General features: G+C 38.2%; 1 protein-coding gene across 3 annotated transcripts in view; it reads left to right on the forward strand.

Annotated features, from left to right (window-relative positions):
* Window positions 1–16,240, forward strand: part of LOC100796816 (kinesin-like protein KIN-14B) — a 32,058-nt gene extending 15,818 nt beyond the window's left edge. For 2 of the 3 annotated variants that reach the window (XM_006585864.4, XM_041017839.1), the window contains exons 14-23: window positions 5,382–5,453; window positions 5,951–6,006; window positions 6,097–6,322; window positions 7,812–8,003; window positions 8,149–8,340; window positions 8,761–9,111; window positions 9,976–10,074; window positions 14,873–15,013; window positions 15,099–15,257; window positions 15,411–16,240. In XM_006585864.4, the coding sequence (XP_006585927.1) occupies window positions 5,382–5,453; window positions 5,951–6,006; window positions 6,097–6,322; window positions 7,812–8,003; window positions 8,149–8,340; window positions 8,761–9,111; window positions 9,976–10,074; window positions 14,873–15,013; window positions 15,099–15,257; window positions 15,411–15,866 (1,944 nt within the window). In that variant the 3' untranslated portion in view covers window positions 15,867–16,240. Of the gene's footprint in view, window positions 1–5,381; window positions 5,454–5,950; window positions 6,007–6,096; window positions 6,323–7,811; window positions 8,004–8,148; window positions 8,341–8,760; window positions 9,112–9,975; window positions 10,075–10,691; window positions 13,272–14,872; window positions 15,014–15,098; window positions 15,258–15,410 lie in introns of those variants that run through there. The other variant, XM_014779300.3, reaches the window with a different exon arrangement.
* Window positions 16,241–16,574: the final 334 nt, after the last annotated feature.

Genomic DNA, 16,574 nt, shown 5'->3' on the forward strand with positions numbered 1-16,574 from the left:
GCGCCGCCGCCGTCGTCGCCATTTTTTTTCCGGCGACAAGCAGGGTTTGGTGCGCCTCGAAAAGCGCAACCCAACCCCACAAGTCGCGTGACCATCAGGTCACTCACGCGCCGTCACGCGCCCTCGCCGTTCGTTGCCCTCACCGGCGCGTGGCCACCACGCGCCGTCTTCCCGGCGCCGGAATCCGGCCAGACCAGTGCCAAACGCCTCGTCGGCGCGTCTTGAGGCCATTCCAGCCCACAGTTTTTGGTTTCGACACTCGGAACGTGTCGACCTTGCTCATCTCTCCGTTTTCTCTTAGGGTTTTGTGCTCTTGAGTAGAAATGGCTTCGTCTGGTCCAGTTCTCTCCTTCTCCGGAACTCCAACCATCACAACAGCTAAACTCAACTGGAAAAATTATCTATCTTGGTCCGCTTCAGTGGAGCTGTGGTTTCTCGGCCAAGGTCACCATGACCACTTGGAGAAAGCTGCTGAGGAGGTTCCAATCGATAAAAGATCTGAATGGGAGAAGCTGGATTATCAGCTTTGTGCAGTTTTATGGCAATCAGTTGAGCCAGACGTTTTGGAGATCCTTAGATCATTCAAAACATGTTGTTCTTTCTGGAAGAAGGCTCGAGAAATCTTTGCCAATGATATTCAGAGTCTGTTTGATGCAACCATGAAGGTTACAGCTCTCAAGCAAACCAACCACGATATGATTGCACACATAGGTAAAGCTCGGGCTGTAGTGGAAGAGTTGAAGAGGTTCCTTGTGGCTGACTCACTGGAGGAAGTGAACAGAAAGCTGGATAAGTACTATATGGTTCTTATCTTGAGGAGTCTACATTCAGACTTTGATCATGTGCGTGATCAAGTCCTAGCTGGAGACCAAGTTCCATCGATGGACTCTCTCATCACTAGGCTGCTTCGTGTGCCTCATGCACTGAAAGAAGAAAATCCAGCTGAGGTAATGGAAACATCAGCCATGGTTGCATCTCGGGGGAGAGGGGGAGGTCGGAACAGTAGAGGAGGTCGCAGTGGAAGAGGTGGACGTCCTCAATGCACATATTGCAAGAGGATGGGCCACACTCAAGAGAATTGTTACTCCCTGCATGGCTTCCCTGACAAAGTAGCTCAGGTAACTCAGACAGAAAAATCAGAGTCTAAGTTCTCTGATAAAGAGTATCAGGAGTATCTGAAGTTAAAATCCGAGAAATCCAGCAGCCATGTTCCATCTTCCTCTGTACCATGTTATTCAACAGCATGTATTTCTCAATCTGTTGACGGTCCCAGTCCTTGGATACTTGATTCAGGTGCCTCTGATCATATTTCTGGTAACAGGTCCTCCTTTACATCCATTTCTTTTCCAAAAATTCCTCATCTTGTTACTGTTGCTAATGGCTCCAAAGTTGCAGCTCAAGGGAGTGGTCAAGTATCTTTATCTTCCTCACTGAAGCTGGATTCTGTTTTGTTTATTCCACAGTGTCCCTATAATTTAATTTCATTGAGTCAGTTAACTCGTTCATTAAATTGTTCAGTAACCTTTACCGCTAATTCTTTTGTTATCCAGGAACATGGCACGGGTCGACTGATTGGAGAAGGACGTGAATCACGAGGACTTTACTACTTGAAGTCCAACTTTTCTGTCTCCTGTTCAGCAACTTCAAATCCCAAGCTTTTGCATGATCGTCTAGGACACCCAAGTCTACCAAAACTAAAATTGATGGTCCCTAGTTTGAAGAATCTTCGAGTCTTAGAATGTGAATCTTGTCAATTAGGAAAACATGTTAGGTCATCTTTTCCACAAACTGTTCAAAGATGTAATTCAGCTTTCTCCACCATTCATTCTGATATTTGGGGACCAAGCCGTGTTACATCTTTTGGTTTTCGATATTTTGTAACTTTCATTGATGAATTTTCTAGATGTACTTGGGTCTATTTAATGAAAGACAGATCTGAACTTTTGCCTATCTTCATGTCCTTCCTCAATGAAATTGAAAACCAATTTGAAAAAACAATTAAGATTTTCAGAAGTGATAATGCCAAAGAGTATTTCTCTCATGATTTCTCTTCTTTTTTATCTTCAAAAGGCATTCTACATCAATCTACATGTCCCCATACACCACAACAAAATGGTATAGCAGAAAGGAAAAATCGTCATCTCCTTGACACCGCACGATCACTCATGTTAGCTTCTCATGTTCCTACACACCATTGGGGGGATGCGGTGCTTACTGCTTGTTTCTTAATTAACAGAATGCCTTCCTCCTTCCTTGATAATCAAATTCCTCACTCAATCATTTTTCCTCATGACCATTTATTCCATGTTCCACCTAAAGTGTTTGGCTGTACTTGTTTTGTCCATGATCTCTCCCCTGGTTTAGATAAACTTTCTGCCCGAGCAATCAAGTGTGTATTTTTAGGTTATTCACGTCTTCAAAAGGGTTACAAATGCTACTCTTCATCTACCAGGAGATACTATATGTCTGCAGATGTAACCTTCTTTGAAGACACACCCTTCTTTCCATCATCTACGAACCATTCTTCTTCCATCCAGGATGTTCTTCCGATTCCCTCTCCATGTCCTCTAGGTACCTCACACCAAGATGTTAGTGAAGTTCCATCCTCTCCAGCACATCCACCTGAAGTTGCTCCTCCACCACTTCTTACATATCAACGCAGGATACAGCCAGTTGGTTCTATAGTATCTGAAGATCCTCCTGATTCTCATCCTTCCTCAATCAATCCTCAGGCCATGGATCCTGCTACTTCTCATCCGTCTGATTCAGATTGGCCCATTGCCATCCGCAAAGGTACTAGATCCTCTCGTAATCCTCATCCTATCTATAACTTTCTAAGCTATCATCGTTTGTCTCCTTCATATTCTTCCTTTGTTTTCTCTCTATCTTCACATTCTGTTCCTTCTAATATTCATGAGGCACTGAGTCATCCTGGATGGCGACAGGCTATGATTGATGAAATGCAGGCTCTTGAACATAGTGGTACTTGGGAACTTGTTCCCCTTCCTCCTGGTAAGAAGGCTGTGGGTTGCAGATGGGTTTATACAGTTAAAGTTGGGCCTAATGGTGAGATTGATCGACTTAAGGCTCGCTTAGTGGCTAAAGGTTATACTCAGGTATATGGCCTTGATTATTGTGACACTTTCTCTCCAGTCGCTAAGATCACTACTGTCCGTTTGTTTCTTGCTATGGCTGCCATGCGTCATTGGCCCCTCCATCAGCTTGATATTAAAAATGCATTCCTTCATGGTGACCTTGAGGAAGAGATCTATATGGAGCAACCTCCTGGGTTTGTTGCTCAGGGGGAGTATGATCTTGTGTGTAAGTTGCGTCGATCTCTCTATGGGTTGAAGCAATCCCCTCGGGCTTGGTTTGGTAAATTCAGTCATATTGTTCAACTCTTTGGGTTGAAACGAAGTGAAGCTGATCATTCTGTTTTTTATTGTTATTCATCCCCTGGGAAATGTGTTTATTTGATAGTATATGTTGATGATATAGTGATTACAGGGAATGATGCTACTAAGATTGTTCAGCTAAAGGAGCACTTATTCAGTCATTTCCAAACCAAAGACCTAGGGTATTTGAAGTACTTCCTTGGTATTGAGGTAGCTCAATCAGGAGATGGTGTTGTGATCTCACAGAGAAAGTATGCTTTTGACATTTTGGAGGAGACAGGCATGCAGAATTGTAGACCTGTTGATAGTCCTATGGATCCGAATCTGAAGCTCATGGCAGATCAAAGTGAAATCTATCATGATCCCGAAAGATATAGGAGACTTGTGGGAAAACTAATTTATCTCACCATTACAAGACCTGATATTTCCTTTGCTGTTGGAGTGGTGAGTCAATTTATGCAAAATCCTCGTGCTGATCATTGGAATGCTGTTACACGTATTCTTAGATACATAAAGAGAGCTCCTGGACAAGGATTGCTTTATGAAGACAAAGGTAACACACAAATATCTGGATATTGTGATGCGGACTGGGCTGGATGTCCCATGAATAGGAGATCCACATCAGGATACTGTGTCTCCATTGGGGGAAATGTTATCTCTTGGAAAAGTAAGAAGCAAGCTGTTGTTGCTCGATCTAGTGCAGAAGCTGAGTATAGATCTATGGCTATGATTACATGTGAACTTATGTGGGTCAAACAAATTCTTGAAGAGTTGAAATTCTGCAAAGTGATGCAAATGAAGTTATATTGTGATAATCAGGCTGCTCTTCACATTGCTTCAAACCCAGTCTTCCATGAGAGGACCAAGCACATAGAGATTGACTGTCACTTTATTCGGGAGAAGCTATTGTCCAAAGAGATTGCCACTGAGTTCATTAACTCTAATGATCAGCCAGCTGATATTTTGACTAAGTCCTTAAGGGGGCCTAGGATTCAGTTTATATGTTCCAAGCTTGGTGCATATGATTTATATGCTCCAGCTTGAGGGGGAGTGTTATAATTATGTGTATCTATTGAGAGATTTTCTGTTGTTTAGCTTTCTTAGTTTTCCTGCTTAGCTTGTTGTAGAAGACAGCAGTATGGCTTGTCTTGTCAAGTTGTCCCTTTCTTCCTTGATGTATATATATGTTATTTTGAATGAAATAAAGTAAGCAAGTGAGAGAATAGTTCTTCCTCACTCTAGTCACAGCTTCAACTATTTTGAAAATGATTGTGGGACAGGACAAAAAAGATGATGATGGACAGAACAAAAATATAAATTCTTGTAACTCACTTCTTCGAAGATCATGTTCCACTTTGCAAATATTCTCTGAACTCAAATCACATTGCAAACAAAACAGGAAGTCAAAAGGAAAATTGAAAAGTTTAAGCTACAAATCAATTAAAAAAAAGAACTTGAGAAGACCCATAAGAAGGAAAAAAAAGACATGAAACCTTTGGTATGTGAATCACAATTTCAGAATCCCAATAAAGAAATCCAATCCATAAAAAAAGTAGCTAGAGAAAAGGATAACATTCAAAAACCATATGATGAATAGATCAGAGATGGGAAATCACTTATAGCTGAAAGAGTCTATAGAAGAAAAGCAATGACACTTGGGAAGGCCATTTTTAACTCTGACGAGAGAGAGAGGGTCACAGTAACACAATCGTGGCTATTAACAGTTATCTAATATATTAAAAGGGTATTCCAATTAACTTTATATTATTTTGTTTGTGCTGTCCATTGTACACCAAATAATGTACAGACCCAAAGATTGTCCAGTAACTTGAATAATTGACCTGTACTGTTCTCATTGTACTTTACCTTAGTGTATATCAAACACACCTTTTGTTTAATTCTTTAGCTGTATTGAATTTCGATAGGCCTACTAAAGTTTTATATTGGACTGGTTAGAGGCTCAATTTTATATTTGGTGGTTTGCAGAGGTTGCATGAAGAAAATGAGAAATTGTTTGATAGATTAACTCAGAAAGCATCTACGGCCGGATCACCTAAGGTAGGAAGGTTTCACTGCATACCAGATTAACTGTATACTATCACTATGAACTGTTGTATATAAAGGGAAGTATTGTTGTCAAGCTTTTCAAATTTGACACTAACTATTTTAATGTTTGTATATCAAATTATGGTCCTTTTTTAAAATATAAGTTACACTGTATATGGCCCTGTTATATTTTTCTTTTGATGACTGTGGTTGTGTCACTAAACCAAATGTTTCTATCTTACCCATAAGTAGTTGATTTTGAAGAACTTTTGATTCATAAACTGGCTTCTATTTTCATGGCTGCAACCATAGATGTCTTTTTTTCCTACCATTGCTTGCTTTCTTTTGATCAATCAGGAAATCAGCAACATGTTGTATTGTAATATACATACCAATTGTCATAAATAGCATATCCAAACATTAATGTAACAATTATTTATATTAATAGTCATGCTTCTTTGCTGTGTGTGGGTATTTCTGGCTCCCTAAAATTCATGCCTTACTTTCAGTTGTCAAGTCCATTAGCCCATGGATCAGCAAATGTTCAGCCTCGGGATATTGGAAGGTACTATTTATTCTACTCCTTGTAAGTTTTGTTTTGTTTTCAAGTATATGATTATTGAGTATTGACTAAATTCTGGTTGGCTTGATACAGGAATGGCACCAACAACAATACAAGTTCTCGTTCTATGGATGTTCTTCCTTCACCTTTGGCCACTGATAAAAATGATGGCACGGTTGCTCTAGTTAAAACTGGCTCTGAAATAGTTAAGACTACCCCTGCCGGTGAATATCTGACTGCTGCCCTGAATGATTTCGATCCAGATCAATATGAAGGGCATGCTGCTATATCTGATGGTGCAAACAAGCTTTTGATGCTGGTATGTGTGAATGTATTTATGATTCATTTTACTGAAAACAGCTAATATGTGCAGTTGTGTTATCTTGTATGTTATTTTCAGTTATGTTAAGCTGAGTCTTCCTCGGAAGAATATCTAAATTCTGATCATACATGTGAAATTGAACATTTCATATGCATCTAACCTCTTTCTAGTTACTCACTGGATAATGCAATGACTTGGATGCATTAAAAACTTCAGGGAAATTACACTAATCCCAAGGTTAGAGCACATTACACTCGTGAGACTCCTGTTGTATGGGACACAACACCAGTCTTTGTTGATTGTAAGGTGTCAGCTGCTGTATAATTTATGGGTAAAATGTCTAAAATTCCTATTCAAGCTTGCCTTTTCCTCATAATTAAAAGCATAAATTTCCATCTTCATCCTCACACCTCTAAACCTCACCAACCCATGACCTAAGCCTCACCGACCTGTTCTCTAATGTATTCCTTCAAGCACCCTCATAAATCCCTTCATGAAATCATTCAGTTTCCATCTTTTGCCAGGACAAAACACAAATTTGATGGATACTAAATTATTTTTACCAATTGATAAGAACCTTAGACATTGTGTTTCAATGTATGCCTTTTGTGCACCCACATAAATCGCAAGGGTCTTATCAGTTGGTATATAGCTTTTCACCATGCCTCAGGTTCTCAGCTACAAATGAACAGCATGGGTGGTGATGCTGGCATTGTATTATTTGCTTAGGACCAGTCAAAGGGCGAGTGCATGGCCAACTTGGATGGATGTTGGGGCTGTTGAGTGTGGATCATGGTGGGATGCTAAGATCCTATTGCAACTTTGCATGGTATGGCACATGAGGCCCACATTGAAAGTGGGGATTCTAGTTTGATGGGTTTATAAAGAGAGTCAAGACACCAGAGAAATATACTGGAAATGGCAAAGCATTGCCAGCAAAAGAAACCAGAGGACAACTAGCTCCTTGCACTGTCACGTGCTGACATGAGAGAGGACTGAAGCCTGGTGACAAGCCCTTGATACCAGGACACTGCTGCTGACTGCCAGAATATTAGGATAGGAAGATAGTAGGGTTCTGAACCTCTTATAATGGGCAGTGAGACAGTAAGACCTAGGTTCACCCAAAAAATCAGGGCAAATTTTGACCAACTCTTGATACCCTATTAGGAGAAGCTGTTAACGATGGTGGGAGCATGCTGGAATATGAATGTTTTATTCTTAGGCACTGTACATGATATATATAATCATGTGTGTTTATAATACTAACTGTTAATCCCTATAATTGTGCTATTCTAATTTCTACATTTACTAAGAGAATATTTACAGCTGGAATTGCTCCCATTCTATAACAACTTGAAATAATCATGTGCTTAACATCAAAAGAGGTTATACATACAATTTTAATCATAATAAATGAGGTTGATTGCTCTGCATATCAATAAAATGTCTGCACCAATTTCATGAGCATATTTTAAATTGGTTGCAGGTTCTGGCTGCTGTCATCAAAGCTGGTGCCTCTAGAGAACATGAGATACTCGCTGAAATTAGGGATTCTGTTTTCTCTTTTATTAGAAAGATGGAACCAAAACAAGTAATGGACACCATGCTTGTTTCCCGTGTTAGAATTCTGTATATAAGATCTTTGCTTGCTAGATCCCCAGAGTTGCAATCAATTAAGGTAATAACAGTAGAGGCTGTTGGATTTCTCTTTGAAAAGAAAATAAGTTCTAATAAGGTTTTCGCTGTGTACTTTTGGGATGCTTTATTGAGTCTAGTGGTATGCATTTTGTTGATTTTGTATGTCTTGCACATTGAATTGGAAGGTTTTGCCAGTTGAGTGCTTTCTCGAAAAGACTAATACTGGGCGCAGTAGAAGTTCCAGCCGAGGGAGTAGTCCTGGTAGGTCTCCTGTGTTATATGTTGATGAGCAGATCCAGGGATTTAAAGTGAATCTAAAGCCAGAAAAGAAATCCAAATTTTCATCTGTTGTGCTGAAGATACGTGGTATTGATGAGGTAGCTGCTACAACTTATTATTATATATCTTCTTATTTCTCTGTACAATAAGAAACAGAAAAGCTCAGTTACGGTGTAGAAAACTATTGGGGAGGGAAATTGTAGTTTCTCCTGTGACTTCTTTTAGATCTTTGAACATTATAAATGCCTTTTTGCAATTTCTTGGTGTCCCTATCATATGTTATCTGCTAAATGACTGATAACTGGTTGAGAAATGAAGGTTGGGAAAGTAAACATTTCTTACACTTCAAAGTTTCCATAAAGACATGCCATTTATTCTTTTTAGTTTTTGTGCTGCTTTTGTGTTGTTTCTTTTCTGGCACATACCTGAAAAAAACCTTTCATTGTTTGAACCTAGGTCACATGTAGATACTTCATTTTTACTTATTCTCTTTGCATTTTGAAATAAACTGTGCATAGGACATCTGGAGACAGCAAGTAACTGGTGGAAAGCTTAGGGAAATTACTGAGGAGGCCAAAAGTTTTGCAATTGGGAACAGGGCTCTTGCTGCACTATTTGTACATACACCAGCGGGTGAGCTGCAGCGTCAAATTAGATCCTGGCTTGCAGAGAGTTTTGAGTTTCTATCTTTAACGGGAGAAGATGCATCAGGGGGGTCAACTGGTCAGTTGGAACTTCTTTCAACTGCAATTATGGATGGTTGGATGGCGGGACTTGGTGCTGCTCTTCCTCCCCACACTGATGCCCTTGGCCAGCTATTATTTGAATATTCAAAACGTGTCTATACTTCTCAATTACAACACTTGAAGGTATGCCTCTAGTTAGTTCTGTGTTGCATGACTTATAAATGCATACCTCAAAAGTTCTCGATGGAAGCCTTGTTTACTTTAGGACTTTGTTGAGAGATGACACTCATACAATTCATTGCATTCAAATATTACAATAGTCTAAACATAATACGGAGTCCAGCTACTTGTTTTGGCATCTTTGATTGGATGAAGTACTTTTCATAGCTTCTTTATAATATTTAGATAATGGTCACTTGTTTTGGCATCTTTGATTGGATGAAGTACTTTTCATAGCTTCTTTATAATATTTAGATAATGGTCACTTCGTATCGTCTTTGGTGGATATTATCTATCAATCTAGTTTAAACTTAAATTTTATTTCTTTAACCTTCTCTCATACTAATTTTCTAGATCTAGGTACACAGCGGCTGCTCCTTTATATAGATTAATTACAATTAATTATAGGAGATAATGAGATATTGTTCCTATAGTTCTGATATGATAATAAAGACATAGTCTGAAATTGATCCTATTTTGATTCTCAACAGCTACAAAAGAAAAGAGTGCTACTTAGAATTTTAATATATTATTTTCCCTAACTTCTTACATGCATTTTGAATTCAGACATTCTTCCCTAACAGAGGTATGCATCTGTTTCAGAAGGTTACATAACTAACATATAACCTTCTGAAACAGATGCATACCTCTGTTACCTTCCGTGGAAAGTTAGATTTACGTGATTTGATTGTGTTGTGGATGCATACCTTAGACCAAAAGAAATGAATGAATCCTTTTTAATTAATTTCCCTTTTATGAGAGCATGATCTGATATTAGGCTCCTTAGATAATGTGTCGGGCTTCTGTTTTCTGACATTTGATTGCCAGGATATTGCTGGTACCTTGGCAACAGAGGAGGCTGAAGATGCAGCCCAAGTAGCGAAGCTACGTTCAGCTCTAGAGTCGGTTGATCATAAAAGAAGAAAGGTTCTTTGTTTTTTTTCCAATTGTTAAATCTTATGCATGCCTGCAATTGTGTTATACTATATCTTTAGTTGCTGCATGAACTCACACTTTTGTAATTTCATTGGTTATGAGATAAAAGTTTCCCAATAAATGCTGTTATAACCCCTGATTATAATGCAAAAACATTTATTTATTTATTTTGACACTAGAGGCTGAGAATTGATGTAATGATATGGTTGTTGCCTTTTGACCTGATAATGTTGGTAACAAGTTCTAGTTGTATAAACAACTCTCTCCAACCTATGGTAGGAGAGTGCATATAGAACGGAGACATGAATTAAATTGTGTGCATTTGATATTGGGTCCCGTGGAAGTCACAACCAATATTAGCCACCATTATATTATCATCAATGGAACTATAGGACTAATTCTCAGTGAAAAGGTTTAAATTCATCATTCTTGCTCTCCCCATCAATGCTGGGAATAGAGCATAGACAAAGCCAATCACCAAAAATTATGATGAAAAAATTTCAAAGAGAAAGAGCTTCAAACCTTTGTAAACTTGGCAGTAGTGTAGTGATTGGATTGGTTTACAAAGGATGGTAAAACTCATATATCATATAATGTCGAAATTATAGGAATTTAGGCTATGTTGTCAATCACGGGTGTCGCGGCGGAGCGGCCCCCATCCGCGATGGGGATGGACGTAGCGGCGCGGTTCAACGTTGCGGTTGGCACGGCCGCTATCGCGGCGGAGCGGCACGGGATCTGGATCGGATTTTTGCGCCGCTACACTGAAGCCGTGGAAATTCCAAAAATGCCCTCACTTAATGCGGGAAAGTGAGGGTATTTTTGGTATTTTCGTTTTTGTATTACCTGCTCAGGGCTCCATAGCTGGAATTCGAAAACCCTAGCGCGTTGCTGCTCTGCACACTTGCAAGGCTGCGACACCCCGGCGAGGCTGCGACCCCGGCGACGCTGCAACACCGGCAAGCGCCGCCACCTCCTCCATGCCCAGGAGCACGCTGCGAGTCTGCGACACTGTTCATACCTTTCTTTCCCAATACGCTGCGAGTCTGCGATACCGTTTCCTTGCTTGAGGTTTTCTATTTATTGTTTCTTTGTTTTCCTAATTATTTAATTGCCCTTTTTTTCAGTGTGGGTACCATGAGCTGGGATATGTGTGCATATAATCAGTTTTCAATTCATTATATTTAGATATTAATTAATATCGCCCTCTCATGTTTTATTATTATTTTTATTTAGTATTGTTTTGATGCTACCCACTTGTTTTAATTTCCACGGTCAATCAGTAGTTCATAATAATCAATGTTTATTTGCTTGACTTTCTACTTTATGTTTTGTAACTTTTGTTTAAGTAATTATGTTTTCAGTTATTCTTCTATTTTTGAACTTATATATATACATATTATTAATTATTTAACATATATAAAAAACATTAGAATAGCGGTCATCCCACTATCTGCTATCCCGCTATCCCACTTTTGGGGTCGACCACTCTGCTCCGCTGCGCCGGTATTGACAACTATGAATTTAGGTAGGAAAAGACATCAACAAAGACTTATCCCACTAGGGGAGGTCGGCTACATGGATCATACAATGCCATTTAACACGGTTAAAAACCAAATTTTTAGAAATATTATTTAGCTTGAATCTCAATCTCCCTTGTTGATTTCCTCCAACGTTCTTTTTGGTCTCCTTTTCACTGTTTTAAAAATCATGCAATCTACTCTTCTAATTGGTACCTCTAGTGGCCTTCTTTGTACATGATGCCCAAACCACTTTAACCGATTTTCTGTCATTTTTTCCTCAGTTGGTGCTACACTAATCTTTTCTCATACATAATCATTTTGTATTCTATCATTTCTTATATGACCACAAATCCATCTTAACACTCTCATTTCTACTACTCTTACTTTTCTCTCATGTTGTCCCTTTAAAGTCCAACATTCACTACCATATAGTATTAGCTGAAAGAGTGAAAGTATTTAGGTAGGATTGTAGGAAAAGGCTGTTAGATAATATTTATAGAATATGATATTTTTCTATGATGTATACTGATACATTACAGGAGACAAAGCACTAGCCCTTGTTTATAGCATTCTTGGATTCCTTATCCTGATCAAATCTTAATGAATCAAATTAAAAAATACTGAAATTGAAACTACTCCAAAGTGATGATCTAAGACAACTGTTGCAATTATGGGGTTTTAGATAATAGAGGGAGAGAATAGAGAGAAAACTGAGTTTAAATAATATTTATTTGTATAAGATATGATGTGATGATAAAACCTAATGCACTCATGCCTATTTATACTTAATAATCCTAAGGTAATGAATCATAAAATATCAGAAAACATAAAAAAAAAAAAAAAAATACTCAAGTTAAGAAAAATGAGGAAAATAGAGAAACTAATCTTGAGATAATTTTTTAGATACTCAAGTTAAGAAAGATATAATATAGACAATATGAGATAAAAATTTCGTACCCCATTGCCCAGAGGCTCTTCGCTATGCGAAGGTATGGGGAGGGATGTTGTACGCAGCCTTACCCTTGCATATGCAAAGAGGCTGTTTCCGAATAGACAATATGAGATAGTCTAACTAAAAATTACTCTATGATTCAATCAAGTTGCAAGAGAAGATATCATCCAATGGTTTGATATTGGCATATTAGGGTTCTTCATTTGCTTATATTGAAATATCAGAGCCTTAATTCTTTTTAAATTTTTTTTGCATTTTATTTTGCTTGGAGGACACTCAGAAGGTTTTAACTTTTAATAAAATTTAATAAGGAAAAGAAAAAGAAAACATTATTTTCAGGCTTTTTTTCCATGGTGTATAATTATATTCCTGGAAAAGAGAAGTTGAGAGTATGGTGATCCCATATTTTGCTTGATTTTTGTTCCCATGCCAAGTGATAAGTATTTTGATTTCCCATGACAATTTTAAGTTATCTTGTAACCAAAATATTAATTTCCCTTTCCATTTTCAGTCTTTTCTCCTATCATTTGAATTTTACCAAATTATATAGGCTAAAATGTATTTTTTGTCCCCGTAAAATATTCAAAGTTTGGTTTTAGTCCTTACAAATTTTTTTTGTCTGTTTGTCTTTGAAAAATTAATATGTGTGACTTTTTGGCCTCGAGCTAAGTTTGGACGAATCCAAACCTATCCAACCCTACATGGATTTTTTTTTAAATTAATTTAAAATATAATTTCTGGAGGTTAAAATTCCCCCACAAAATATAAAAAAGCTGCCACAAATTTTTTAAATAATTTCCTGTCTTGTATATCTCATTGAGCTTCTTCCCGTATGTGTCGAGCTTTGCAAACGTCATGTCCAAATTGCTTTGCATTAGAAGCTTCCTGTTGTAGGACATGTCCACGCAACACTGACACAGATCATGGCACTCCGCCACTGGCAGCCATGACAGCGATGGGCTCTCACTGGAGTCGCAGTTCTCTACGGTGATTAGATTGCCGTGAAGCTCCTCCTGGTTGGCCTGAATCAGCTGCAATTTTCTGGCGAAGACGCAAATTGAATGGGAGAGAGAGAGAACACACAGAAAAGAATAGCTTCACCGTTCACCAGAGACCCGAAGCTCCGGCAAATGCTTCTTCATCGCTGTCGTCAGTGTTGCCTACGTTGCAGTATTTGATGTAGAGGAGGAGGAGGGATGTGAGGGAGATTATGGTTGTCAAAACGCACACCACCACTGCATGCTATGCCTGGTTTGAACGTCAACAGGAGGGGTTGTTCTCTTGGGGTGGTGGAGCAATGACGCTACTACCATTGGGAGTTGGGGGTGGAGTTTCTGTGGTCTCTGCTGCATATGTAAGGAATAATAGAATGAGAGCGAAGAGAAGGAAGGTTAGGGTGAAGAAAGAAGGTGCAGTAGCAGCCATGAGCATCAGCATGTGTGTGCGGTGGTGACATTGTTGTGTTAGCAGTAATAGGGACAGAGAGTGGTTAGTTGAGGATGGTGAAGCTGAGCATTAATTTTTGGCAGCTTTTTGTATTTTGTGGGTGGTTTTTAACCCCCAAAAATTACATTTTAAAATTTAATTAATGTCATGTAGGCTCAGATAGATTTGGATTTATCCAAACCTAGCTCTGAACCAAAAAGTCACGTTTTAATTTTGTGCGGATGTAAAACAAACGAAAAACAAACTTTGGGTATTTTACAAGAACAAAAAACATATTTTAGCCAATTATATATTAAGATATTGAATTCTAACCAAACTTCTTTTATAGTTTACCTAGAACTAACATTCTTGGTCCTAGTATTAAAAAATAACATTCTTCATCAATCTCATTTATTGTCCATTAAAGAAGTCTGTTGTAGTGGGATGTTATAAAGCTGAAATTCTATTCAACTCAATAAGAAATTCATTTTTGTTATGCTTCTAGGTCGGAAGAGATTTTATGTGTATAATTGTTTGTAGCTTCTTTTAGAATGTGAGCTTGGACCTAACACAACCCCGAAAGTTAACTCATGGGTCGAAGGTTGCCCTCCACTTGTATATTTTATCTTGGTACTATTTCTATCCGATATGAGACTTGGGTTTTTCACAATATACCCCTTACGCCCAACACTTTTGGGCTTGGTGCGTGGATAACATGATAGGTGGCTCATTTAATTGATCTAGGATAGACTTTAATACCATCTTAGAATGTGGGTTTGTTCCTAACTCAACTACAAAACCTATTCCAAAGAAGGATCTTTCTGCTCGTTATCTTGAATGATTTGTTTATCATACACTGACATTGATTTCTTCATTTTTCTTTTATCAGATTTTGCAACAAATGAAAAGTGATATAGCTTTATTGACGTTAGAAAATGGTGGTTTCCCTATTCAAAATCCTTCTACTGCAGCTGAAGATGCGCGATTAGCATCTCTTATTTCGCTTGATAGCATATTAAAGCAAATCAAGGTTTTTATATTATTGTTCAAATCTATTTTCGAAAGTTAGTGTACTGATTGGATATTATTAATAATTCAACGCTTTATTTAAACAGGATATGACAAGACTTTCTTCCGTGAACATCTTGACCAAAAGTAAGAAAAAAACGATGCTTGCTTCTCTTAATGAATTAACAGAACAGATGCCTTCGCTTCTTGAAATTGATCATCCATGTGCTCAGAGGCACATCGCAGATGCTCGCTACATGGTTGAGGTATGCGAAGTATTGTGTATTGTATGCTTAACTTCTTTCATCCGTTGTCCAAGTTGGTAACAATTTTATAATATGCTAAAGGACTCAACTGATGAAAATTAATTTGGATTGATTTTCTTTGATGCCTGAATCCTTTATTTTGTTATGATACAGTCAATTCCTGAAGAAGATGACCCCATTCAAGATATATCTCATGATCGCATGCCATCAACAGATCTGGGCTCTGGATCTGAAACTGACGTTACACAGTGGAATGTACTCCAATTTAATACTGGCTCGACCTCACCATTTATAATAAAATGTGGTGCAAACTCTAATTCAGAACTAGTCATTAAAGCCGACGCACGAGTTCAGGAACCAAAAGGTGGTGAAATTGTGAGGGTTGCCCCTAGACCCTCCGTTTTGGACAATATGAGCTTGGATGAAATGAAACAAATATTTAATGAACTACCCGAGGCTCTAAGCTTGCTGGCTCTAGCAAGGACTGCAGATGGAACTCGGGCACGATATTCTAGATTATACAGGACCTTGGCTACTAAGGTTCCATCGCTTAAGGATTTGGTCGGTGAGCTCGAAAAAGGGGCTGCACTCAGAGATGTGAGAACATGACCTTTGAAGGGAGCTAGATGGTTCTTAACTTGTATGTGTAGAGGTGCCTGTGCTAAATGTCTAATGCTCTGCGGGAGTTTGGTCAAGTGGTATTGCATTTCCGTCTGGCTTGCTTTATTCTTGGGGGAAGCAAATTCCCTGTAATGTTATGTACAATGTATGTATTTGTCACTCTGCTTGCACGTTATGTCTGTATGTAGTAATTATTTTTTTAGTATACTTTTCCTGCAGTTTTGCTTGGGATAGTTAATGAATGTAGCTTAAAACGCTGCTTACCGGTTCAGTTCAACCAGGTGCACAAGTTGCACCATCTGATTCCATTGACAAATTCGGTTTTAAATATAATATTCATATTCAACTTTTGGCCGTAAAAATTGGGAGTATTTGTGGTTCATTGTGAATTGATATTTAGGTAAAATTATTTGATCTGATCATAAAATTATTGGAATTGACTAATCCCTCACAACTTCACAAATCAATGTTCAAATTTTAGTTGGGAGTGATGTTTATATTTAGTGTCCAAATATGTCTCGATTAGGATTGTCTCTAAATATAAAAATCAAATAAAAATGAAAATTAAAAAAATTGAAATTATTAACATTCGCTTTTTGAGTATTCAAAAGCGAATTTATTTTCAAAAACTTCATAAATTTCGAAAGTCTCACCTTAATTATAAAAGGAACATATTCACCACCAAATTTCAAATTG

Source organism: Glycine max, chromosome 8, assembly GCF_000004515.6.
Source record: "Glycine max cultivar Williams 82 chromosome 8, Glycine_max_v4.0, whole genome shotgun sequence".
NCBI lineage: Eukaryota > Viridiplantae > Streptophyta > Magnoliopsida > Fabales > Fabaceae > Glycine > Glycine max.